General features: G+C 38.7%; 1 protein-coding gene across 1 annotated transcript in view; it reads right to left on the bottom strand.

Annotated features, from left to right (window-relative positions):
• Window positions 1–25,997, bottom strand: part of LOC150110251 (uncharacterized) — a 653,148-nt gene that overhangs the window by 62,749 nt on the left and 564,402 nt on the right. Inside the window, exon 20 of the mRNA XM_090398596.1 lies at window positions 1,616–1,729. Coding sequence (XP_090254722.1) covers window positions 1,616–1,729 — 114 coding nt within the window. The remainder of the gene's footprint in view (window positions 1–1,615; window positions 1,730–25,997) is intronic.

Here is a 25,997-nt window from a genome sequence, read left to right as displayed (position 1 = left end):
GAAATCACCTTGCTCATAGTCATTTCCCTAGATGGTGTGCATATATAGCTGCTCCTAAACAGCCAAAAGGCTATAACCTCAACAACAACAACATGCAAAATAGACATGATATGGATAGGGGAGAGTGGCTGACTGACATGTATATGTGCATATGATGTATGAAGATGCTGATTCTAAGAGAAATAAGGTGACCAATATTATATCCCTACTTGGACCATTATTGTTTAACTTGTATATTAATGATACTGGGGATGATCTAAAAAATGATATCGAAGTATTTGCTAATGATTTATTTATTTTGTATGATGATACAACTGCTGTGAGCTCCTTTTATGGGAAGGTATGGCACCATCTCATCCCCCCCCCCCCAATTTTATCCTTAAGTATTCCCGACTGTAATCTGTGCGTGTGCATAGGGCCTGTTTGCCTGTTCTGGGAGATGAAAAACCCAAGTTTCTGGGTGAAATAAACTTCATATGAGACAGGCTAACTCAGCTTTCATTGAAAGAGACAGACTAGATAAAGGTTCCTCATGTCACGGATGGGAAATGAATGCAGGACTTTCTGACCAAAGGGCTTAGTCTATACCGACTGAGCTACGGAGGCTCTTGCTGCTTATTTAGCATCATGATGATGCTAAATAGGGGATAAGGGACATAACTGATACAGAATCTCTACAGACTGACTTGAATAGACTAATTCTGTGAGCAAATATTAATGAGTGTCAGTTTAATGTCTGTAAGCACAAGGTTATGTAATTGAAGATTGAGGATATTGAAAGCAAAATAGTATAAATCCCCATTAATATTATATTAATGGGATATTCCTACAAGTTTAAATGAAGCTAGAAACTTGGATATTATAGTGGACACAGAATTAAAGTTTAGGGCCACATTGCCAAGATGCTAAAGGTATCACATTGGATAACCAAAATATGGAAGGGTATACTAACTTATAAGAATAAGGATGTTATTTTTCTATTAAATTTACAAATCTTTGATAAGACAACATCCGGATGACTGTGCAATAGTTCCAAGTAACCAAGATGACAGCTAGATTATGGAATTGCACTTATGAGAATAGATTGAGGGAATATAGCCTTTAGGGTTTGAGAATAGATGGAAAAGAGGATCTATAATAGAAAATACCATTAATAAGAGGATCACACCATATATATAGACAAGTGATTTTGCAGCTCATGTAGGGTATAACATGGTGTCATCCATGGATGCTGAGGGTGTAGTTAGGAAGCATATGCATAGTTCAGGCTTTTTTATGGCATATGGTAAGTGTCTGGAATAGGTTACCATTTAGATGCTGTGAATGCCTTTTTGACTTATATTCAAAAGGAAGATATGATATCTATGAGTGACTAAAAAAAGGGCTTTCCCTTGATGAGTCCTCGGACTCTCTGGAGGAGTGATGATGATGATGATAATAATTTTGTCATTAAGAAATGTAGTTCATACTGCACAGTTTTCAGCAAATAAAATATATGACACCATTAATATTCTGTTGTTTTTTTTTAAATGGTTTGTTAAGAACAATATTTACATAATTCTTAGTGGTGATGAATTTAAATAGCAAAATGATAGTAAAAAAATAAACAGCTTACATTTAGAAGAGCTTGCAAAGCAGAAATACTTTTATCCCTTAAATAGAACATACAACTTCTAGGATGATGTGCATGCAGTCTTGATACTTCACAACCACCAGATATATCACACATCTGTAAATAGTGCATAAATATTCTAAGAAATTTAATAGAATTTTTATTTATAAGAGATCAATTGCTAAATAAAAATCTAAATCATTGGATTTGGATTTTTATTTAGTAATTAATCTCTTTGGATTTTTACTTAGCAAAAAATCCAAAAATAAAGAATCCAAAACCACTTGCTTAAAACTTGCTAGTGTTTTTCATGTGGAACTTGCATTCTTTTCTCAAGTATTCAGTATAGAGTAGCAATGTCTCTGTTAATCAAATTCATTTGCTTAGAAATGATTTCGAAAATGTTATCTTTCCATCTGTTTCTACCATTCCTTGGTTTTCAGACTAAAAAATGAAAAGAATATCATTTCCTAAGTAGGACTTGAATTTTTTCTAATATTTCAGAATTTATTACTTATACACAGATTTATATGTGATTCTGCAGTGTGTTCTCACTTTCTCTGACAATGCAGATACCATGTCTCAGCCAAACTCATTGACTATTTTTGAATTCATAATGCTCTCAATTAAAACAATCCATTTGTCTGCCACTCTTCAAGCAATAACAACAACAAAAAATCTTTTCAACTTATTCATCTTGCCTCTTTATACAACTGCTGCAACTTTATACCACCTTACTAATCTTATCCTCTTTAAAAAAACTTCTGGGAATAGCCTCTCTCTGTCTTTCTCCCCATCTCCACTATAATCTTTTTTGTAGTCATCCTGCATAAACTCATTACTGATTTACACGTTTCTATCATATAAATTTTTTTCTCTTATCCATTAGATTCTACATATGGCATCTGCAATCTGTTCTCATAGTCAAAAGAACTTATATTTAAAGTGATCACTTTTCTCTGAACTGAAATTTCCTTGTCTCTCCAAAAACCAGATGACCAATATGTGGATAGTAGTCCAAATGTGGTCTTATTAACTTGTATTCATCTTGCCTCTTTATACAACTGCTGCAACTTTATACCACTTTACTATTCATATCCTCTTTATAAAATTTCTAGGAATAGCCTTCACCCCACCATTTTCCACTATAATCTTTTCTGTAGTCATTCTGCATAAATGATGAGTCCTTGGAATCCCTGGAGGTGTCAATTAATAATAATAATAATAATAATAAGCTGCTCACCGACTGATATGAGAGAAATGTGTAAATCGGTGAGGAGTTTATGCAGGATGACTTGAATGTCATACCCCCCCCCCCCCCATAATTCATACAGTATGTCTTCTAAAGTGTAGTTCTTTTTTTGCCAACCCACACCAAATGCTTTATCTCTTTCCACAGCCAGACATCTTTCAGTAGCATAGTGATAATGATGGTATGACATGTATGACATTTGTCTGTCAAATGGAAAGACTCGAGTTTAAATCCCTTCTAGTTTGCAAAGAATCCCTTAACAGCCAACATTCCAAAATTCTTTTCATAGTAGAAAAAAGAATCACATACTTGTTTGCTTTTCTTGACATATGTCAAGAAAAGCAAACAAACAAGAAAAGCAAATGAAGGGTGACTTGGTTGGTGAGGGTAGCTGAAGAGAGGTATGAACAGCAGTTAGCTAATGAAGCCAAAAAGAATCCTAAGGAGTTCTTTCGATATGTAGCCAGCAAAAGAAATAATGACTATTGAAGGATGACATTGAGTGGAGAAAATGGTATAAAGACAGTTGTTGCAGAATGTGTGGTGGAGATACTTAATGAGCAGTTCATAAAGGTCTTTCAATCTTGTGAATGTGACTTCATGAAGAGATTGAGAGCAGTTGATGATGGGGAGGAGAGACTGACTGAAAGTGAGAAAGAGGTGTATGGGGAGTTGAGCAAAGTACATGTTAATAAGGCTGTGGGACTTGATAATATATCACCACATATTCTGAAGGAATGTGCCAGGGAGTTGACACCTGCCTTGACATATTTTTTTAATATGAGTCTTGCATTTGGTCAAGTTCCTAAGGAGTGGAAGGAGGGCAAGATTGTGCCACTTCATAAAGGAGGTCATCGAACTCAAGCATCAAACTATAGGCCTATCTGTGTGTCAGGTGTTGTGGTTAAGTTGTTGGAGAAGCTTGGAGAAGTTGTTGAGAGAACTAGGATCCAGAGTTGTTGACAACAATGGTATTATCTTTGATGGACAGCATGGATTTGCTAAAGGGAGGTCATGTTTTAGTATTCTACTTACTTATTATAATAAAGTGACTGCTTCCATTAGAGGGGAAGAATACACAGTAATATACTTGGATTTCGCAAAGGCTTTTCATAGAGTACTTCATGATAAATTGATAGTCAAACTAGAGCAGATGGGGTTGGATATTAGATTAGTGCATTGGATTGGAGACTGGCTATCTAATAGGTATCAACAAATTGTGTATGGGTGAGCGATATCTAGGAAAAGGAAAGAGTCACTAGTGGAGTGCCTCAGGGGTCTGTTTTATGGCCATTACTGTTTAACTTGTATGTTAATGATATTGGTGAAGATTTGGATGAGGATATACAGTTGTTTGCAGATGATGCAAAGTTGGGACGAACCATGAAGAGTAGTGAAGATGTTGTGGCCTTACAAGAAGACTTGAATAAATTGAGTGATTGGGCATAGAAATGGGGGATGTTAGTTCAATGTTGCAAAATGTAAGGTTTTAAAATTTGGAAAACAAAGATGGGATGCAGAATTTATGCTTGGTGAAGATATATTGTTGGAGGTGAAAGAAATAAGAGATCTGGGGTGATAGTGGATAAGGATCTGAAATTTAGGGGACACATAGCCAAAATTGTGAAGACAACACAAAGGCTTCTGTGAATGATGCGGAGGACACTGATGTGTAGAAGTAGGGAAATTCTTGTTCCCTTGTATAAGGCTTTGTTTAGGCTACACATGGACTATTGTGCCCAGATTTGTTAACTTTTTTTTTTTCAGAAGGATGAAGAGATGTTGGAAAGGGTCCAAAGGCGACTGACTAAGGTAGTTTCTCACCTCTGGAATGTTGAGTATGAGGAAAGATTGAGAAGATGTAATTTGCAGAGTCTGGTGGACAGGAGGAAGAGCGGAGATATGATAGAGACCTACAAGTTGGTAAGGGATCCTATAACATGTTGTTATAGGATCAATGCTAGAGAAGTTCTACAGAAAATAGTGGGAGATCGGGGGGGGAACCAGAGGTCATCCCTGGAAACTGTATAAAGAGAGTGTGAGTAGGGGAGGGAGAGGCAGGTTTTTTTCATGCAGAGTTGTAAATGATTGGAATGCCTTGCCTGAGAGTGTGGTGTCTGCAAGGAGTTTGAATGTGTTCAAGGCACAGTATGATGAGCTGTGTGTGTGTGTGTGTGTGTGTGTGTGTGTGTGTGTGTGTGTGTGTGTGTGTGTGTGTGTGTGTGTGTGTGTGTGTGTGTGTGTGTGTGTGTGTGTGTGTGTGATAAAAGGACCTCCCAGATGAGTCTTTGACTCCAAGAGGTCTTGGGGTAGTAATAATAATAATAATAATAATAATATGTCATTCACCTTTCAGATTGTTCACGATATTTTTCATATGCATATCCTATAACATGCTGGTGTGTATGAAATGATAACCATGACATATGAATAACCGAGCACAGACAAGCCTGCCACAGTTTAATTACCGAGATTGTTGTTAATCACTCTATTCCATGATATTCACCACTAAAATATTAGTTTTAGTCTTGTAACCAGCATGTTATCAGTATATGCAACAGAGATGAATGTTTGGCTGGAGCTCTTTACTTTGCTTGCAACTGAGAGAGCATTGCATGTGAGTTGGATACAAGAGTTTATTTGACTTGGCCAAAAATTATCAGTGTCAGTGGGACTTGGTTGTCAAAGATATTATTATTATTGTATGGGAACGTCCATAGAGTCCAAAGACTCATCGCAGAAATCCCAAACTATCCATACAAAGTATCATGCATAACATTAACAGGCAAAACACTCACAATTGACTCTGGCAACCCATTCCACTCATTCATAACTCTCCAAGCAAAAAATCTCGTCCTGACACCCCTACCAACCACACCTTTATTCAACTTCCAGGGATGATCCCTTGTTCTGGTCCCTCCAGCCAAGTGCTGAAACATTTCCCCCTGCATCAATCCTATAATCGGTGACTATAAACATTTAAGTTGCCTTTAAGCAACTTAAATGTTTATATCATATCACCTCTTTTTCTCCTATCAACCAACGTCTGCAATTGACACCCTTTCTATCCTCATAAGGAACGTTCCACATTCCACATTACCATCTTGGTCGCAAGGCTCTGAATCTTCTCCACCGCTTCCTCATTCCCAAGAAACCAAGGAAACCAGACCTGAGCACAGTAATCCAGATGTGGGCATATCAAGGCCTTATAAAGAATAATAAAAACTTCCTTATCTCTACTTGTTAGTGTGTTCTTCAATAGCCAAGTAATCTTATGAGCTACCTTAGCATGTGTCCTCTAAAATCTCTAGCTTCATCTATTTCGTAGAGTACAGTGCCATCAATGTGATACACAGCTTGTAATCTGTTTATCCCAAAATGCATAACTTTAAATTTCTCCACATTAAACTGATTCCAATTATCTTTTGCCCATACTGACAGCCTATTTAAATTGTCCTGCAAGCTCTCCACATCACTCACCTTGATTAACTATTAATCTACCAAATTTTGCATCATCAGCAAACAACTGAATATTTCCTTTCAGGTTATTACCTATATATTTTATGTACAAATTAAACACCAGTGATCCTGGCACCAAACCTTGTGGTACACCTCTGGTCACCTGCTTTCACCTGGATTCTGCTCCTCCATATAGCACTTTTTTTATATGTGTCCAGTAGCCACCCTCTTATCCACATAACAAGTGTCGTATCCATCCACATTTGTTTAATTTGCATAATAGAGTTCCATGTGGTATTCTGTCAAATGCTGCTGCAAAATCCACCAGAATCATCATATACCCATTTCCTTTATCCAATGAGCTATAAAAAATTAGTAAATTACTAAGGCATGACTGACCCCTTAACAAAGCCATGTTGCCCCTCATAGAAATCATAGTCTTATCCACCCATTCTTGAATTCTCTTTTAAGACCAATTTTTTCCAGTACTTTTACCACTGCTCCTGAAATACTGGTTGGTCTATAATTTGCCACTGCAGTCTTAGAACCTCCCACATGCAAGGGAATTATTTTGTCCCCCCCCTCCCTCTCTGTCTCTCTCTCCACTACCTTGCGCCATAGTTGCGGCTTAAATTAAAGAGCCTAGTCAGAGTTATTGCCAGTTCCCTTGCACATTCTTGCAAAACCTGAGCTGATATCTCATCTTAATACCACAGCTATATTTACATTGAGATTCTGCAATATCTTAAGAAACTCCAATTCATCCACCTCTGTTTCTACATTAGTCTCTGTTATGTATGTCATAGCAGTAACCTCACTTGGGATCATAGAGGAATGGAATGGTAGGAGGAGTAGCAGGAATGCACTGATGATCAAGATGAAGTATTGCGACCAACAGAAGTAGAAGTTAAGGAGGAATAACAGAGCTGAGAAAGATAATTCATTTGAGGCTATCTGAGTGAAGTGGAGGCTAACAGAACAAAATTGCTGGTTTATGCTATAGACTAGATAGTGCACAGAAAAATGTGGATACTATGATCAACACATATTTTAGCACAAATTTATACACATACTAGATTAGCACAATAAGTGCAGGCTGAGAAATTATTATTATTATTATTTTTATTATGGACTTCCACAGAGTCACATGTTTATCATAGGAGGCCTAAGTACATCATACTACACCTTAAACCTATTCAAAAAAGCCACTCATTTCCTTTTGCAACTTCCAGGAAGCCTCTTTTTCTTGTTCCTTCCCCTAGTTCTACTATATGAAATCCTGATATCAGTTCTGTAAATACCTCTCAGTAGTTTAAATGTGTCATTCATATCCACCAAACTTTGTAGTTCATACACTCAGTTTATCCTTATAACTAACATAGTAAAGCCCTGATATCATTTTAGTTTTCTGCCTCTGTACCCACTCCAAAGTTAATTTACTCCCTTCAAATCTTGGTGACCACATCTGAGCACAATAATCCAGATGTTGATTATTGTGCTGATCAGCTTTATACAATGGAATCACTGTTTTTATCTCTATTGGTCAAAGTCTTTAGTATTGCAGCAGTCCTCTAAGTTACCTTCACTGTCTTTGAAATATGCCCCTAAACTTCAAAATTTTTATTGACTCTAATCTGCTATCTTTGTCTCTCTCTCTCTCTCTCTATCTACTGGAAGAATCCTGTTGGAAAATGAAAACTAATTGGAGCTGTTGCCATTAAATCACCAAGCTTTCTTCACTATTAGATTGAAGAAAATCAACTTTTCAAGAAAGGAAATTAAAAAGTTCAGAATAGCTGTGATGACAGACAGCAAATGAACCTGACAGAATAGGAAAGGAAAATTATCAGGTAAAAGAATTCAAAAGAAGGAGCTTCTAAGTTAGAGGAAACTTTCTGACATAGTGCATAGTTGATGAGAGAGTCCATGTCTGCTATCCAGGAGAGAGAGAATGAGCAAAATAACTCATGCTCTGGACAAGAGGAAGAAATCAGCAATTGCCATTGCATAATGGCAATGATGTGGAGGACCTTGGCATGCAGAAATAAAGACATTAAAATGATGTCATTGTATAATGCCTCATATGGATTATTGTGCACAGATTTGGTCACCTGGTTTTCATGGTGATGGATATGTTAGAAAAGGTCCAGAGAAGATTCACAAAGGTGTCAATTGTCTTTGGGATGTGGAATACGAGGACAGATTTTGAGAATGTCAATTGCAAAGCCTCATGAATAGGAAGAGGGGGGGGGACACGATTGAGACATATAAGCTAGTCAGGAGGTTGTTATCAGGTTGACATGGAAGAGATTTTTTCATAAAATGCAAGAGGCCATTCCTGGAATCTGTATAAGGGTGTGAGCAGAGGAGTGAAGAGAAGGTTTTTTTTTTTGCATGGAGAGTGGTTCGTGAGTGAAATATTTACCTGAGTGTGTTGTGCATGTAGTCAGATTGAGTCAATTTAAGGCATGGTTGGATGAGTTCTGTGTGTGATACAGTGTACCATCCACGATGAGTCTCTGACTTCATGGAGGTTAGATGTTAATAATAATAATAATAATAATTAGGTTTAGCCCATTATATTATCTGGTGAATAGTCTGTAAAATAATTATTTTAAAGTGGACCACAAATGATGGAATGTTGGGTTGCACTATGTTTGATATAAAACTGAAAACACGATTCATATTGCATACAGCCAAAAACTGGATCTTTGCTCTGAGTCCCTTCAAGCATACAGTAAGCAGAGTGGCAGTATTTCATCCAGTGATTTATTTATTTCGTATCCAAACACAAGTAGTACAGTAGTATGTAAGTGGTACAATATGATTTACAACAAATTAGGATACATTACAACGAGATTAGCTTAGATTTGGTAGGTGAATTATACAGGGAATAATAACTAAATATGAAAAAAAAGGAACTATACATAACTTACATAACTTATATACAATAAATATGGTCAGATGTTCCTCCAGTATCTTGCACAATCAACTGCTCTCTCTTTCTGTGCAAGATATAAGGTCTTCTTTTGCACAAGGCGATGGAAGAAAGGGACAAGAAAGAAGGTGTTCCATGGACTGGGTTGTCCCACACTCACAATTGTCTGGGCCAGTGAGGTAGCCCCATTTGATGAGGTTTTGTTTGCAGCGTCCTGTCATCCGGAGTCTGTTTAGGCTTTTCCAAGTATTGCAGTCCAAGTGGGCACCACGTGGAAGATATTCGGCTGTTGGAATACCAGTATTATTTTCAGTATATAGTGCAAGCCATTGTTGAAGTCTTGTCTCTGGGAGGTTTTTAGGTAGTTCAACAGTTGTCAGGAAGCTATGTTGGGATCTTAGTCTTTGGAGCACTGCGGTCTGGCCAAACAGTGGGTGGCGTTCATCATTCGTTTGTCTACTTCTTTCATCAGCTGAGAATGCATCATCCAGTGATGAAACTCATCTATTACTTAGTGGTGTCCTGTACCATAAAGACTTGGTCTTTTCACTGATAGATGTTCGGAAGATGTTCAGCTGTTGGAATACCAGTATTATTTTCAGTATATAGTGCAAGCCATTGTTGAAGTCTTGTCTCTGATAGGTTTTTAGGTAGTTCAACAGTTGTCAGGAAGCTATGTTGAGATCTTAGTCTTTGGAGCACTGTGGTCTGGCCAAACAGTGGGTGGTGTTCATCATTCGTTTGTCTACTTCTTTCATCAGCTGAGAATGCATCATCCAGTGATGAAACTCATCTATTACTTAGTGGTGTCCTGTACCATAAAGACTTGGTCTTTTCACTGATAGGTGTAGATGTCAGGTTGTCACACACCTTGATACCTACCTATATTTCATTTCTAGGTAGTTTTCTCTATCCTGATGTTTTAGTGCCTGTTGGCTAGGGAATATATGCAAGGCTACTAATGAACTCAATAAAGTGAGGATGAAGGCAGAAGATCTTGTTTCTGTATACCAACTGCACTCAAGTTGGACTTCTGAGGTTCAGTACTTAATACTGCAACTACATAACTATCTTGGCTATATTTTCAGTGTCCTTTTTGACAAAGTATGTATCTAGTGTCTTGGTTTTAATATGAGGATAGTTTCTTTATTTCAGGTGGGAATGAATGAGCATTAGATGCTTAGACAAATTAGGTTAGCTAATGCAAAGTAGTAATTAATTATGAGAAATTTCAATTATGTCAGTGTAGATTGGAAAAAGGAATTGTCATCTCATAAGGATGACAATTATCCTGGGCAGCATGTGACAGGAGAACACGAGGAAGAGTTTTGGATTTAGTTATATTATCATAGGAAATTATTGCGAATGAGATGTCATCTCAACTCTTGGTCGGAAATTGATCATGTAGTGTTAATCTGGGTGTGGTATGAGCAGGTATGTGAGAGTTTCAAGATGATAGGAATTAATGTCACATTATAAGGCAGATGATTAATAGGATAGAATAATGAAACAAGTTAGATACTACATGTATGGAAGATCTTGAATGAAAAGAAAGTGGCAGTGCTTGGGAGTAAGTTGAGACATATTTGATCACAACAGTGACAGATGTATTTCTACGATGAGGAAGATAAATAGGTTTAGGGTTATATGGGTGATGAAGGGAGAATCAAACATGAACTGCAAATAAGGATACATCATGCCAGATTTATAATCAGGGAGGCAGACAACAATTATTTGAAGAATATAAGATTCAAGAAACGTATGTGACAAGAATAGTAAGGAAGGGGAAATTAGAATATGAGAGGAATCTAGCAGAGAAATCCAAGGAAAGAGAGCACTTTCATTATGTGGACAGTAACAGGAAGAATGATTATGGAAGAATGACTCTGAAAAGGAAAAGGTGGAAAACGTGATCGAGTGACTTGCACAGATAATGGATTTAACCTTGAGCAGTGGAGCAGACTGAGATGGTTTGTCTGATGGCTATGATTTTGTGTGGGTGTGTGTGAATATCAGTTGAAAGCAGGATGTGTGAAGAGAGAAATAGAATTGCTGATAACAGAGATTGAAGGAATGAAGACTGAGTTGAGGAGGGTGAATGAAGATATTAAGATGAGGGAGAGGTTGGCTAATGCAAGAAGAATGATAGTAGGTGTGAGAGAATGGCATCAAAGAACAAGGGAGAGAGAGAGAGAGAGAGAGAGAGAAATAGGAAAGATGGGAAGAGTGGAAATTGCAGGAAGTTTTGAGGGTGTAGAAGCAAAGCAGAGAGGAAGGCAAGAGAATGAGAAAGAGACAGTGGAAGAGAGGAAATTCTAGAAAGTCGAGAGGGTGTGGCAGAAAGGATAAAGAGGTGACAGGGAAGAGGGAGAGAAATAAGAGAGAGAGATTGGAAGATGTAAGGGTTGTGGATGTCAGTGAGAGAAGAATGAATGAATCTGTTTGGAGCATCATGTATGGAGATTTGATAATTTGAGGGATGAAGAGTAGAGTGCCAGAGGAGTGCTTGCCTGGACGATAGAGTGCGTGGCACTGGCAGTGAAGAGGGTTGACAATGTGGAGGAAGCGATAGGAATGGCTGGGATGAATGATCTGAGAGGTAACATTTCATTGTAAGCAAGACAGTGAGCATGTTGCCACAGTATGATAATGCAGAATGTATGATAGCAGGAATGTGAAGGAAAAGAGGTCTGTCTGGAATATGTTGATATATGGAGTATGTTTAAGGATAGAAAAGAGTTATATGCAAGAGATGGATTACATTTGAATGCAGAGAGGGCACATGCATATGGAAAGACTGTTGCTTTTTGGACAAGTGAATATATTGGGCAGGGACACTGGAATTGCACAGGCAGAATGCAGCAGGGATGGCCTCATGTGAGAATAGTGACTTGACTTGAGAAACAAGAGGGGAGAGTACACTATATTACACAGCCAGATGAAGTATGATGGGAGTAATAATGGCTAGAAGAATACTGGCAAGGTACTGGTTTTTCTGTATACAAATGTTAGGAGCATTAGAAATAAAAGGAATGAGTTTGTAGCACCGATTGACTTAGCCCTCCAAAAGTTATCGGTATTAGAGAAACTTAGTTAACTAAGGAGGATGCTCAAACAGGGATAGAAATTGAAGAGTAGTATTTTGACAGGAGAGAGGTTAAATATGGTGGCAGACTGTTGCTCACGATAAGATATGAATATTGCCCTCTTGGTTGAGAATCACTGTGGAGAGAACACTAATGGCTTTGAGAGTATATGGTGTGAGACAGATGTTTATAAGACAAGGTATTTAGCAGATGTTGCTACAGACTAGAGAATATAACTGGTGATGATCAGGAAATGTTTATGAAAATTAATTTGACAAGTGCAAAGTGAGTGATCATTATAGGGAACTTCAACTATAGTGATATAAACTGGGCAAAGGAGACAGCATGCAGCAATAAGGAAACTGAATTTTTTTATTTCTTGAGGGACAACTGTCTTAGGCAGCATGTGGTGGAATGAACACGAGGATCAAGAGTTTTGGATTGGTCATGGCATCAGAGGATCTCATTTAAAAGGGGTGAGTTTATCACAACAGGAATCAAGCAGTTTTTGTGTTGGTAACACAGGGCTCGCAAGGAAGAGAATTCCTAATATATTTAGTGGTCCAGTTAATGATGCCAAACCATACAGAAGATTGGCAGTGCCAAATTTTCCAAAAATTTTGATTTTTGTTTTGTCTGAGTTTGCACACACTAAACTGTTGCAGTATGCCAAAGAAAATGTAAATCTAAATGGAATCCCAAACAATATGTTCCAACAATATCATCAGTATACACGACAGTCTTGCTCTGTTTGGAGCCTATGGGCAGTGGTATTTCTCTCTGCATGAGAGTTGTCAATTTTATTTAAAAAAGGTTCTAGTACTAGAGAGAAAAGAAGGGGCTCAGGGGAAACCTTGCTGAAACTCCCTCTGCATACAGGAATGGGTTCAGAGAGAAATCCATTAATGGCTATAGAGGTAGTTCTATTGTAGATGCTTTTGATTATTTTCCTTGCTCAAGAAGCTACACCCACTTTTTCTACAAAATAGTGCAAGAAGTTGTGCTTTGCACTATCAAATGCTTTTTCCAAATCCACTGACACTCTGTACACTTGAGTGCTGGTAAGCATTTCCTATGTCCAATTTCAGATGATTACACACCACTTTTGTGAATAGGTCAAGAAAATAGGCCTCCAGCTACCACACTATTCAAGTTTCTCCCCCTTTTAGGGGATAAAAATCATGTACCTACTAACAAAGTCAGCAGGTATGTATCCGGTAAAACCTATTAAAAATAAAGACCAGATTAGGCAGGATGAAATTCCAGATAGTGATAAAACTCAACACCTAGTCCGGGGTTTGAGCTTTAGCAAGCCAAAGTAACCTCTTCTAATGTTATTGGTCTACCTTGAAGTGCACATAGGTGTTTAGGCATGTTATGTTCCATGCATCAAAATGTAATGTCATGTCACCCTGATATCATCAGAAGGGTTCTCGAATGATGATGGATAAATTGCTGCAGGATATCTCCTGTGGTCCCATTAACTTCAATTTATTATTATTATTATTTGACACCTCCATGGAGTCCAAGACTCATCGAGGGAGGACACCAACTCTACAACTCTCCATCTCCATCACTCAACTTTATGTTGGAGGTTTAATGGACTTTTTACAGCACTCACAAAGAATTAAAATAGAATTTAATACTTCCTATATTTCGTCCTAGTCACTAGGACATCTACGGGGATTACAAAGACAATTAATGTAACATGCACACAAAAACTTACAATACTAAGCCCAACCACGTGGGTGACAATAAAGTCCTATCTAGGTGGAGCGCCCTCTAAGGGCAGTTGTAGGTGGCCTGGAATGTAAGGTGGGACCTCTGGCGATGACTGTTTCCCAAATCTTCGGAAGCTTAATGCAACCGTATTTGTTAAGATTTGGTTGGTTTTTGAGAGCTGCTGCTGCTTCTAAGAAAAGTCTCTCTTTCTTGAATTTGCTGTGGTGGAGCATGGTGGTTTTTTTCCATGATACTCTGTGGGTGGTGTCCAAAACATGGTCAGCCAAGCCTGAATGGCCATAGTTGTGTTTAACGATGTACGACTTGTGTTCCTCTAGGCGGATGGATGCTGATCTGCCTGTCTGTCCAAAGTACGCAAGCTTACAGGAACAGGGTACTTTGTAAACTCCAGGCAGAGAGAGAGGAGGGAGCTGATCTTTCGTAGAACGGATAAGGGTAGCCAGTTTGCGGTAGGGCTTATATGCTGTGTGTAGGTTATACTTTTTTAGTATCTTAGCTATTTTTTCCGAAGTGCCACGGATGTAGGGTATGGTGATGGCATTTTTAAATTCTTGTTGATGAGAGGGACGGGGAATGGGGGAGGAATTGATTATTTTTTTGATACTGTGTTCGCTGTAGCCATTGGAGAGGAAAGTTCTGTGTATGTGGTTAAGCTCAGTTGTGAGGGCGGTTCCACTGGAACAAAGATTGTGGGCTCTCTTGGTAAGGGTTTTAATGATGCCATATTGTTGTGAGGGGTGGTGGTGGGAGAGTTTGTGAATGTATCTGCCTGTGTGTGTGGGTTTTCTGTATACAGTGAAGGCAAGTGTATCATTAGGCAGGCGCGTGACTAAGGTGTCTAGGAAGGGTAAACAATTGTTCTTTTCCTTTTCCATAGTAAACTGGATTCTTGGATGTAGGCTATTGAGATGACCAAGGAAGGAATCTAACGTGTCTGGGCCATGAGGCCAAATAGAGAACACATCATCTACATGAATCTAACTGAATCATTCTTGGATGTAGGCTCATCCTACATAGGATGTAGGATCATCTACATGAATCATTCTTGGATGTAGGCTATTGAGATGACCAAGGAAGGAATCTAACGTGTCTGGGCCATGAGGCCCAGACACGTTAGATTCCTTCCTTGGTCATCTCAATAGCCTACATCCAAGAATCCAGTTTACTATGGAAAAGGAAAAGAACAATTGTTTACCCTTCCTAGACACCTTAGTCACGCGCCTGCCTAATGATACACTTGCCTTCACTGTATACAGAAAACCCACACACACAGGCAGATACATTCACAAACTCTCCCACCACCACCCCTCACAACAATATGGCATCATTAAAACCCTTACCAAGAGAGCCCACAATCTTTGTTCCAGTGGAACCGCCCTCACAACTGAGCTTAACCACATACACAGAACTTTCCTCTCCAATGGCTACAGCGAACACAGTATCAAAAAAATAATCAATTCCTCCCCATTCCCCGTCCCTCTCATCAACAAGAATTTAAAAATGCCATCACCATACCCTACATCCGTGGCACTTCGGAAAAAATAGCTAAGATACTAAAAAAGTATAACCTACACACAGCATATAAGCCCTACCGCAAACTGGCTACCCTTATCCGTTCTACGAAAGATCAGCTCCCTCCTCTCTCTCTGCCTGGAGTTTACAAAGTACCCTGTTCCTGTAAGCTTGCGTACTTTGGACAGACAGGCAGATCAGCATCCATCCGCCTAGAGGAACACAAGTCGTACATCGTTAAACACAACTATGGCCATTCAGGCTTGGCTGACCATGTTTTGGACACCACCCACAGAGTATCATGGAAAAAAACCACCATGCTCCACCACAGCAAATTCAAGAAAGAGAGACTTTTCTTAGAAGCAGCAGCAGCTCTCAAAAACCAACCAAATCTTAACAAATACGGTTGCATTAAGCTTCCGAAGATTTGGGAAACAGTCATCGCCAGAGGTCCCACCTTACATTCCAGGCCACCTACAACTGCCCTTAGAGGGCGCTCCACCTAGATAGGACTTTATTGTCACCCACGTGGTTGGGCTTAGTATTGTAAGTTTTTGTGTGCATGTTACATTAATTGTCTTTGTAATCCCCGTAGATGTCCTAGTGACTAGGACGAAATATAGGAAGTATTAAATTCTATTTTAATTCTTTGTGAGTGCTGTAAAAAGTCCATTAAACCTCCAACATAATGTCCTCACAGCACTTAAGCCTCTACACAAGAATTCCATCACTCAACCTCATCCACCAAATGCATCATCTACCCCAACGGCATCTACTGTACACCATCACTAGTATTTTCACAGGCATTTACACAAACATCCATGCCTATGGCGAGATTTTAACCTGCAGCTTTTTGACTGGAGAGCGGATACGATAACCACTTGGCTAACCAGGCCGGAATTTGCTGAATTGTTTGCTCGTCATATGCTGCTATGTGCTGCTGATTGTAAAACATGGCCGAGAGTGCTTGCTCATAATGGAGGAACAATATAACGCTGAAATCAAGCTTGTCAACTTTTTTCATTGATATAACTCTAGCTCAATTTCCACATCTTTAATTAGGGAATCACTGGGAATACCATTTCTCTGGTTCACATGGTATCACTAACCCTAATTCTCAATACAGATGTCTCAGCCTTTATAGATAAGCCCTTTCTCTTGAGCAATTCTGAAAGAGCTGTTTTACCTAATTTTCAAAGGTGGCCCATGCATACCAGCAGTAGTGCATTCAGGATTTAATCTTGGGGGGGGGGGCGGCCGAGTTGAGTAGACGATTTGAGAATACACACTATGCATGGTACATGACCTATGATTGAGCATCTGCAATGATCGCTTATTCATAAGTAGTATAGAAATAGAAGACAAGACACAACATAAATAAAAAAATTAATTTTAATTAGGAAAAGATTTTTGGAAAATTTTCTAGTGTTTTTTCCTTTTTCTTTGGGGGGAAGGCCCCCCCCCCCCTTCTGGGTGCGCCACTGCATCCCAGTCCCAGTGAGTGCTCTTTCATTTGTCGCATAGCAGTTGTAAATCCTCGTTATACATTTCTTGGAAATTTGGAGGAAGTTTCCAAGGTTCTTTGGATGTGTCAATAATCTTGGGCAGTTCAATAGTTAACAGAACCATTTTATGGTCTAATAGTAAGGCATACAGCAGTAGGCCTTACTGTAACAACTTGTAGCTCTAAGTTGCTGGAAATGTAAACATGGTCAAGTCTCGTTGAGACCTCCTCATGACCATGGGGTACTGACTCTGCCTGGACTATGCTCCCTCCAGATGTCAGTGAGATCACAGCAGAGTTACAGTTCCCTAGAGCTACCGGTACCAGAATTGTTGTTACCGCCCACATTGAAAAATCTGCCTAGAATAGGCGGGCAAACAAGGATCCCCCACACACACACGCCTCTCCTTGTGCAGTACTCTCTCTGAAACACCAGAAGCTTTAACTTCTGGTAAAGTTTTCAGTGTCCCAGAACTGATAAAAATGCATCTGCTGCAGAAGTAGTACATGAACCTGATGAAGTAAAAATAGTTTCCAAACAGTGTGTTGTGCAGAGATAGATCACAAATTGTTGATATTCAGAGTGGCAACATGAAAAGGAGAACTGTTAGTCATGTTAAAATTTTTTAGTATAGTAACCCCTCCCCATCCCCCTTTTACTATTTCAATTAATGTCTCATGTAAGTGGGTGGGTTATGTCCTCTTCATGAAGACCCATGTTTGAAGTTGAGATAGAGTTCTTAAATGAGACTGATGAAACAGTTAGAATATCAGTTACAAAGAGAGTGGACCATTCCATGTTGACACAGTAGTCGATCGAACCTTCCTTGTTGAATATTTAAAATACTTGTTTGCTGAACCTGTAGATTGTGGTGAGGAGCCTTTCCTTTGCACCAGATATTCCCTGGAAGGAGCAGATTATAATTGCTTCCCCCCCCCCCCCCCAATTGTACTCAGAACTGAAGTGGTGTTTCTTTCTTTTGCTGTATTAGAGGTTGACGGGTTTTGTAAATTATCACACTTTGGCAGACTATGTAACTGTCATGGGGGAGAGACAGCTCTTCCTTGCAGGTAGATTCTGTCTTGGCTGGTTGTTGTTTTGATTTTATATTTTCTGTTTCTCCTTGATTTCTTTGCCATTTAGCTGTTACCATTGTTACTTTCATTTCCTCTACTGTCTCCCCCCTTCCCCCCTATTAGGCAGATGATGCTGATGGTGTTGTTGGTTCTTCAACTACTGTGTCAGTTTTTCTGGAGGAAGTCTCAGATTTTATTTTACAGTTTTGCTTTTAATTCATGGTTTTAACAAATTACAACTTTATAAATTCTGCCTGTTTCACCTCCTCAGAATCAGCTGTTGTTGGTAACGATAGAAATTCAGGCGATCCATTTTTGCATTCTGACATGTCCCTGCTATCTGAATTAACTGATGGGGGAATTGAGAGTACTTCAACAGCAACCCCCCCCCCCCAGTCATTCTGCCGCTGTTCAATATGAACACATGTTGATCTTGTGGTCTTATTGCTGGCATTTTCTGCAAGAGCTATTGCAGTGGTCTAGTGCATGTGTCCGAATTTGTTGCAATTACGACATTTGGCTCATATGCATTCCACTCCCAGATGGTCATGGGAGCCACACCTAAAGCACTGCCTCCCAACACCTGGGTAACTAGGTTTCCAGGTTTCCACTCTGGTTTATCATTGTCAGTAACTTTCTTGATGACTTTGAGAAGATATTATGAATGATGTAGTCACTATTCTCAATGTACTCTAAAGCAGTGCTTCCCAAACTTCTGGATGTCAAGGCCCCCCTTTGGAAAAAGTTAAATATTTCACGGCTCCCCTCGAAAAAAACCCCCTAATATAGACATATATTATTATAATATTTATTGTATTTATATTCAATACAAAACATCACAGCAAATATTGCAAAAATCAAATGCAAATATTACATTTTTTGCATCTTACATTACACATTTGACATGGCACGTTATCTCATATTTTTATATAGACAGATATATGGAATGTAACGTAAAACAATTAGTAATAAAGAAAGAATTAAAAACATAAAAGAAGTTTAATAACAATTTAATGTGCTGGATGTGTTTCAATACTGCTACATCAATATCAGGTGAAATATTTGAAACTGCAATTCTTAGATTTCTGCTTTGAAATGAAACTTATATGAATAAGCATATATTTACTAATATTCATTAAGCGCCGAAATACACAGGAAGCAAAATCTGTGAACCCACACCAATGTGTGATTTTTTTCCATTAAAATATAAAAAATAACAAAAAAGAAATAATAAAAATTAAATACGTTTCTTTTAAGATTAAAAAAATCTACTTAGTCTTAAAACATTTTCAATTTATTTTCATTATTTCATGGCCCCTCAACAAAACCTACGGCCCCCAAGGGGACCGCAGGTCACAGTTTGGGAAGCGTTGCTCTAAAGGAATCTGTCTACTTTGATTGTTCTAAGCAGGCTTCCAATCATGACTGGAGTTACTTTGGCCCCAGCAAAATTAAAACATTGCAGCAATTTGTCTCTCAAGCCATTCCTAGAACCCGCTGCCTTGCACAAATCTAGGCATATTACTCTTTTTTTTATTTTCAGGTCTATTTCAAAGCCTAAACATTCTTACCCTAGGCAAGAGCAAAGCCATAACTAATTTAAAACTGTTATAAGAGAGTAAAAAAAGAGGAAGAAAGCAAGTGTAGTAGTTAAATCCATTACAGTGTATCCTGTAGGAACAAGTCCTACCAGCAAATAATCTTGTAGACCCAAAAGTCTACCAGCAAAATACTGTAGGTCAGAAGACTCCAGCAAAAAATCCTGTTCACTCAAAAGTCTACTAGCAAAAATAATCCTGTAAACACAAACGCTTACTAGCAAAAGAATCAGCATACAAGAGAAACTAGATACGACCTTACCTCACCAAGACACATTTTTACCTCTGGAAGACAAGACATACAGCTAGCAACCTCTGAACACATATTTAATCCAGCATTAATAAATGTCCTTCACAGAAGCCAGACCCAGAATGGATACAAGGTTACCATTAACCATTAACGCTACTGTCAGGATGGGTGAAGCACAAGTGCTTCTCATATTCCCCTTTGTCTGTAATGAGAGTTATTTGAGAAAGGGAGTTTTGTGAGCAATTAAGCTTGCCGTCTGGGGGCAGTTGTATTAGGTATGATGACAACAACAACGTTACTGGCTTGCTGGGTGAAGCATAAATGCTTTTGTTTTCCCCTTTGTCTGTGTCAAGAAGCTTGATTGGGGGGGGGGGTTGTGAGCCTTATGCTCGCACATTGTGAACTATGGGATTAGCTCTGTTCTGCTGAGAGCAGGATTGCCTTGGGTCTTTTATGTTTGTGATAGTCGTGTTCACTATCAGACAAGCTTCCAGTTCACTATAACTGGAAGCTTGTCTGATTAGTGGGTTGGGATAAGAGTGTGCCTTGCTGAACAACTTTTCCGCATGGTTGTGAAGGAGGGAATGGATGTTTGGAGTTCCGGTTTCTGTGAATCCGCGTGTTTCTGACAAACCATGGGATGTCCAGGATCATCCCGCAGGCACTTGTTTTGTATCCTCTGTAGTTTCAGGATGTTGGATGTGTGACTCCATGATGGGGATGCATATGTGATTACTGGTTGTATTACCATCTGATATAGTAGCAGCTTGTTGCGTGTATCTAATTTGCTGTTGATCAGGGGGTGCAGTTGGGCTATGGCTTTGGATGTCTTTGCGCCTATGAGCTTGATGTGGCTGTTGAAATTTAGTTTTTTGTCTAGCTGTACTCCAAGGTATCTTTTTTCCGAGGAGTTGAATGTCATCTTGGATAAAGGCTTTGCGTCTGGTGAATAGCATAGCTGAGCTTTTGTGGGGGTTTATTGTATCCTCCAGTCCGAGAACCATTTCTCTAGCTTTGTGATGGTGTCCTGGAGACGACTGATCGCCAGGTGTGGGCAGAGAGATCTTGTCATTATGGCTGTGTCATCTGTGTATAGGGCTGTGATGGTAGTCCTCGAGTGGATACAAAGTTGAAATAATGTAGAATTCATATATTTTCCATATATATAAGTAGTCAAAAGGTGTCACATGTTATTACTAAAATACTCTAAACTGGATATAAATGTTGAAAGATTTTTCACTTGGTTATATTATAAATTAAAGATGCCAAGAAATTCTATTCTTGGTTTCATTCTTTATCTAATCTCTAATCCAGAGTATTTTAGTAATAAGATGCCATACCTTTTGATTACTTGCATATGGGGAATATATGACTTCTGCATTATTATTATTATTATTATTATTCCTGATACCTCCAAGGAGTCCGAAGACTCATCGCGGGAGGACATCTTCAACTGTCTCTACACCTTACCTCTACTACCAATCAACGCCATCTACCGCCCACCTCCAACACCACCACAACTAGTAATTTTTGTCTGTAAATTTCGTGTGTTCTGAAGGGCCGATTTGTATGTATGCGGGATGAAAAACCCGAGTTTCCAGGAGAAAAAATCCTGCTACCTCCGTATGAGATCGGCTAACTCACCATCGATTGAAATCGACCAGATAAAGATTCCTCCCGGCGCGACGAGAATCGAACTTAGGCCTATTCCAATCAAAGGGCGCAATGTACCGTCGTTCTTCCAATTGCGCTATGGAAGTGCTTATTTCAACTTTGGTATCTCTTCTGGATCTGACTCCCACTGATGAGACTTCAGTAAAGGTCAAAACAGGTCTGGGTAGTGGCCCTTACCATGACGCATAGCATTATACACACCTCCTCCATAGCGCAATTGGAAGAACAGTGGAAGATTGTGCCCTTTGACTGGAAAAGACCTGGGTTCGATTCTCATTGTGATGACGGGAATCCTTATATGGGCTTTCTCAGTTGAAGGTGAGTTAGCCAATCTCATACAGAGGTAGCAGAATTTTTTCTCTCAGAAACTCAGGTTTTTTCATCTTGCTTTCAGACAAATCATCCTTCAGAACACATGCAATTTACAGACAAAAACTTCTGTTGTTGGTGAGGGGCAGTAGGTGGCATTGATGACACTACTACCATCGTAGTAGGAGAATTAAGTAGTAGTGGAGAGGTGAGATGTATTTAGTGAATAGAGTACAGTACCCTCCCATGATGAGTACTTGGGCTCCTTGGAGGTGTCACGTAATAATAATAATAATAATAATAATGATAATGATACATTAAGTCACATAACCATAAGGATATCTGCCTTGCAATTATGAGATACTAAGGCAATTCATGTGAAGTCGTCAGCTTCTATATACAAGTAGCCCAGTCATGAAGTTACTTCATGCACAAACTTTGATTGCTTACTTGGATAAAGAAGGATACCAAAAATATAATTTTTTGGCATCTTTAATTTTTAGTTGCATGAGGAATATAGGGCTCAGACTAGGAAAAGGACTAGTATTGTAAGGAGAGAGAAAAGTAGACTATATGAGAGACTGGTATTGCAATCCAAGGAGAATCCCAAGTAATTTTTTCACAATGTTTTGAGTAGGAGGACAAATGACAGTGGACAGATTACATCACTGGATGGAGATGGGAATAGAGTGATCAAAGCAGACGATATAGTTGAACTATTTAATGATCACTTTATTTGATATTAGATTCCATCCTGACACTACAGGCTTTGTTACTAGAAGGATAATGACTGGTAAAGTGTTAGAAGTGAATGAAGAAGGATGTATTCTGCATAGTGAGTATGCTAAACGTCAATAAGGCAGGGGGACTAGATGGAATTTCATCACATGTTTTAAGGGAATGTGCTATAGAACTGACTGTGCAATTAAATTGTCTGTTTAATAAAAGTCTTGCAATGGTACAGGTTCCTGGAGAGTGTAAGGATGGTAAGACAGTACCATTGCATAATTAGTAATATGTAGCCAGCAAAAGAAAGAATGATTATGGAAGGATGACATTGATAGGAGAAAATGGTATAAAGACAGCTGTTGCAGAATGTGTGTGGTGGAGATACTTAATGAGCAATTCATAAAGGTCTTTCAATCTGTGTATATGAATATGACTTCATGTAACTTGTGAATGTGACTTCATGGAGAGATTGAGAGCAGTAGATGATGGGTAGGAGAGACTGACTGTAAGTGAGCAAGAGGTGTATGGAGAGTTGAGTAAACTAGATGTTAATAACGCTGTGGGACTTGATAATATATCACCACGTATTCTGAAGGAATGTGCCAGGGAGTTGACACATGTCTTGACATATTTTTTTAATACAAGTCTTGCATTTGGTCAAGTCCCTAAGGAGTGAAAGGAGGGCAAGATTGTACCGCTTCATAAAGAAAGAGAGCGAACTCAAGCATCAAGTTATAGGCCTATCTGTGTGTCAGGTGTTGTGGTTAAGTTGTTGGAGAAGCTTGTGAGAACTAGGATCCAGAATTGGGTTGAAAATAATGATATTATCTTTGATGGACAGCATGGATTTGCTAAAGGGAGGTCATGTTTTAGTAATCTACTTACTTATTACAATAAAGTGACTGCTTCCTTGGACAGAGGAGAAGGATACACAGTAATATTTTGGATTTTGCAAAGGCTTTTGATAGAGTACCTCATGATAAATTGATAGTCAAACTAGAGCAGATGGGGTTGGATATTAGATTAGTGCATTGGATTGGAGACTGGCTATCTGATAGGTATCAACAAGTTGTGTATGGGAGGGAGTGATATCCAGGAAAAGGAGAGTCACTAGTGGTGTGCCTCAGGGGTCTGTTTTGGAGCCATTACTGTTTACCTTTTATATTAACAATATAAGTGAAGATTTGGATGGAGATATTCAGTTGTTTGCAGATGATGCAAATTTGGGATGAACCATAAAGAATAGTGAAGATGTTGTGCCCTTACAAGAAGACTTGAATAAATTGAGTGATTGGGCACGGAAATGGGGATGTGAGTTTAATGTTGCAAAATGTAAGGTTTTAAAATTTGGAAAACAAAGATGGGATGCAGAATTTATGCTTGGTGAGGATATATATTGTTGGAGACAGAAGAAATAAGAGATCTGGGGATGATAATGGATAAATATCTGAAATTTAGGGGACACATAGCCAAAATTGTGAAGACAACACAAAGGCTTCTGGGAATGATGCGGAGGACACTGATGTGTAGAAGTACAGCGATTCTTGCTTTGATTACGCCACACATGGACTATTGTGCCCAGATTTGGTCACCTGGTTTTTCAGAAGGATGAAGAGATGTTGGAAAGGGTCCAAAGGCGACTGACTTAGGTGGTTTCTGACCTCTGGAATGTCGAGTATGAGGAAAGACTGAGAAGATGTAATTTGCAGAGTCTGGTGGACAGAGACTTGTAGAGAGCTACAAGTTGGTAAGGGGTGTTATAGGATCAATGCTGGAGAAGTTCTACAGAAAATAGTGGGAGATCAGGGAAGAACCAGAGGTCATCCCTGGAAACTGTATTAAGAGGGTGTGAGTAGGGGAGTGAGAGGCAGGTTTTTCATGCAGAGTTGTAAATGATTGGAATGCCTTGCCTGAGAGTGTGGTGTCTGCAAGGAGTTTGAATGTGTTCAAGGCACAGTATGATGAGCTGTGTGTGTGTGATAAAAGGACCTCCCAGATGAGTCTTTGACTCCATGAGGTCTTGTGGTAATAATAATAATAATAATAATAATAATAATAAGGATGATGGTAGAACAAAAATATCAAACTATAGTCCTGTTTGTATTTCTTCTGTAGTGTTAAGATTTTAGAGAAATGGGTAAGAAACTCATATACAGAATTGAGCAGATGAGGGTAATATTATTTATGCAGGCCAGCTGGATTTGTTAAAGGGTGCTCTTGTTTTAATAATCTGGTACTCTTTTGCAATAGAGTAACAAGAGCAATGGATTAGAATAATGGATACACTGCCTTTTTTTTTGGATTTTTCAAAGGCATTTGGGAGGGGGTGCCACATAACAAGTTGATGTTTAAGTTGCAACATATGGGTCTGGAAGGTTATTAGATTGGATTGCTAATTGGCTCTCTGGCAGATATCAGAGAGTTTTATATTGGAGAACAGTATCAGGGAGTAGAAAGGTTATAAGTGGAGTTCCACAGGGTTTGGTACTAGGATCATTGCTGTTCAGTCTTTGTCAATGATATTGTCACAGGACTACAGGGAGATGTTCAGTTGTTTGCAGGTGATGTGTAGCTTGGGAGAGTTATTAGTAATAGTGCTGATGTTTTGCCCCTTCAAGTGGATTTGAACATACTTCTTCTTTCAGGCTTGAAGTTTAGAAAGGATGGAAAACACTTAACAATGTTTCTATTTAAGTCTAATCAATTCTGCAAGTACAAATTCTTTCTACCATCAAAAACACTCATACATCAATGTATGGCACAACCATTTCTTCTACAAGGTCTGTGCAATGAATTGTTAGCAACCACAGCTCTCTGTCTTGGGTCATTTATAAAAAGGACTCTTGGAAAAGAGCTTGGAAAATGAAAGCAAAAATGTATAAGTGTGTGTATGTGGGGGGGTGTAAAATGCAGAGAGAGAGAGAGAGAGTAGGAAAAATATTTCAGATTGTTTGTATGTTCATACATCCAAAATCATTTAAGGTTAGAAGTCATTTTGGATGCCTATAATGAATGTTGGATCTATTTTAGTTACATATATTGTTTGGTTTTTCTATTTTGCAGGAATAAAATCCTGTGTTTAAGAAAGAGAAGATTGGTCACCACTGTATGAAACCATTTAACACCTTCAGTTGAAAGGTTCTCAGGAGAAGAAATATAAAGAAAACACTTAATTGATGACTAAAGATTATACTGTCTTAGAATTCCAAAGATGGATGGTAATAACAATAATAATCATAACTATACAGATTAAA

This window comes from Typopeltis vanoorti, chromosome 1, assembly GCF_054136105.1.
Source record: "Typopeltis vanoorti isolate ZY-2024b chromosome 1, IOZ_Tvanoo_1.0, whole genome shotgun sequence".
Lineage (NCBI taxonomy): Eukaryota > Metazoa > Arthropoda > Arachnida > Uropygi > Thelyphonidae > Typopeltis > Typopeltis vanoorti.
The sequence above is the reverse complement of the archived record's forward strand: the minus strand, read 5'-3'. Positions and strand labels throughout refer to the sequence as shown.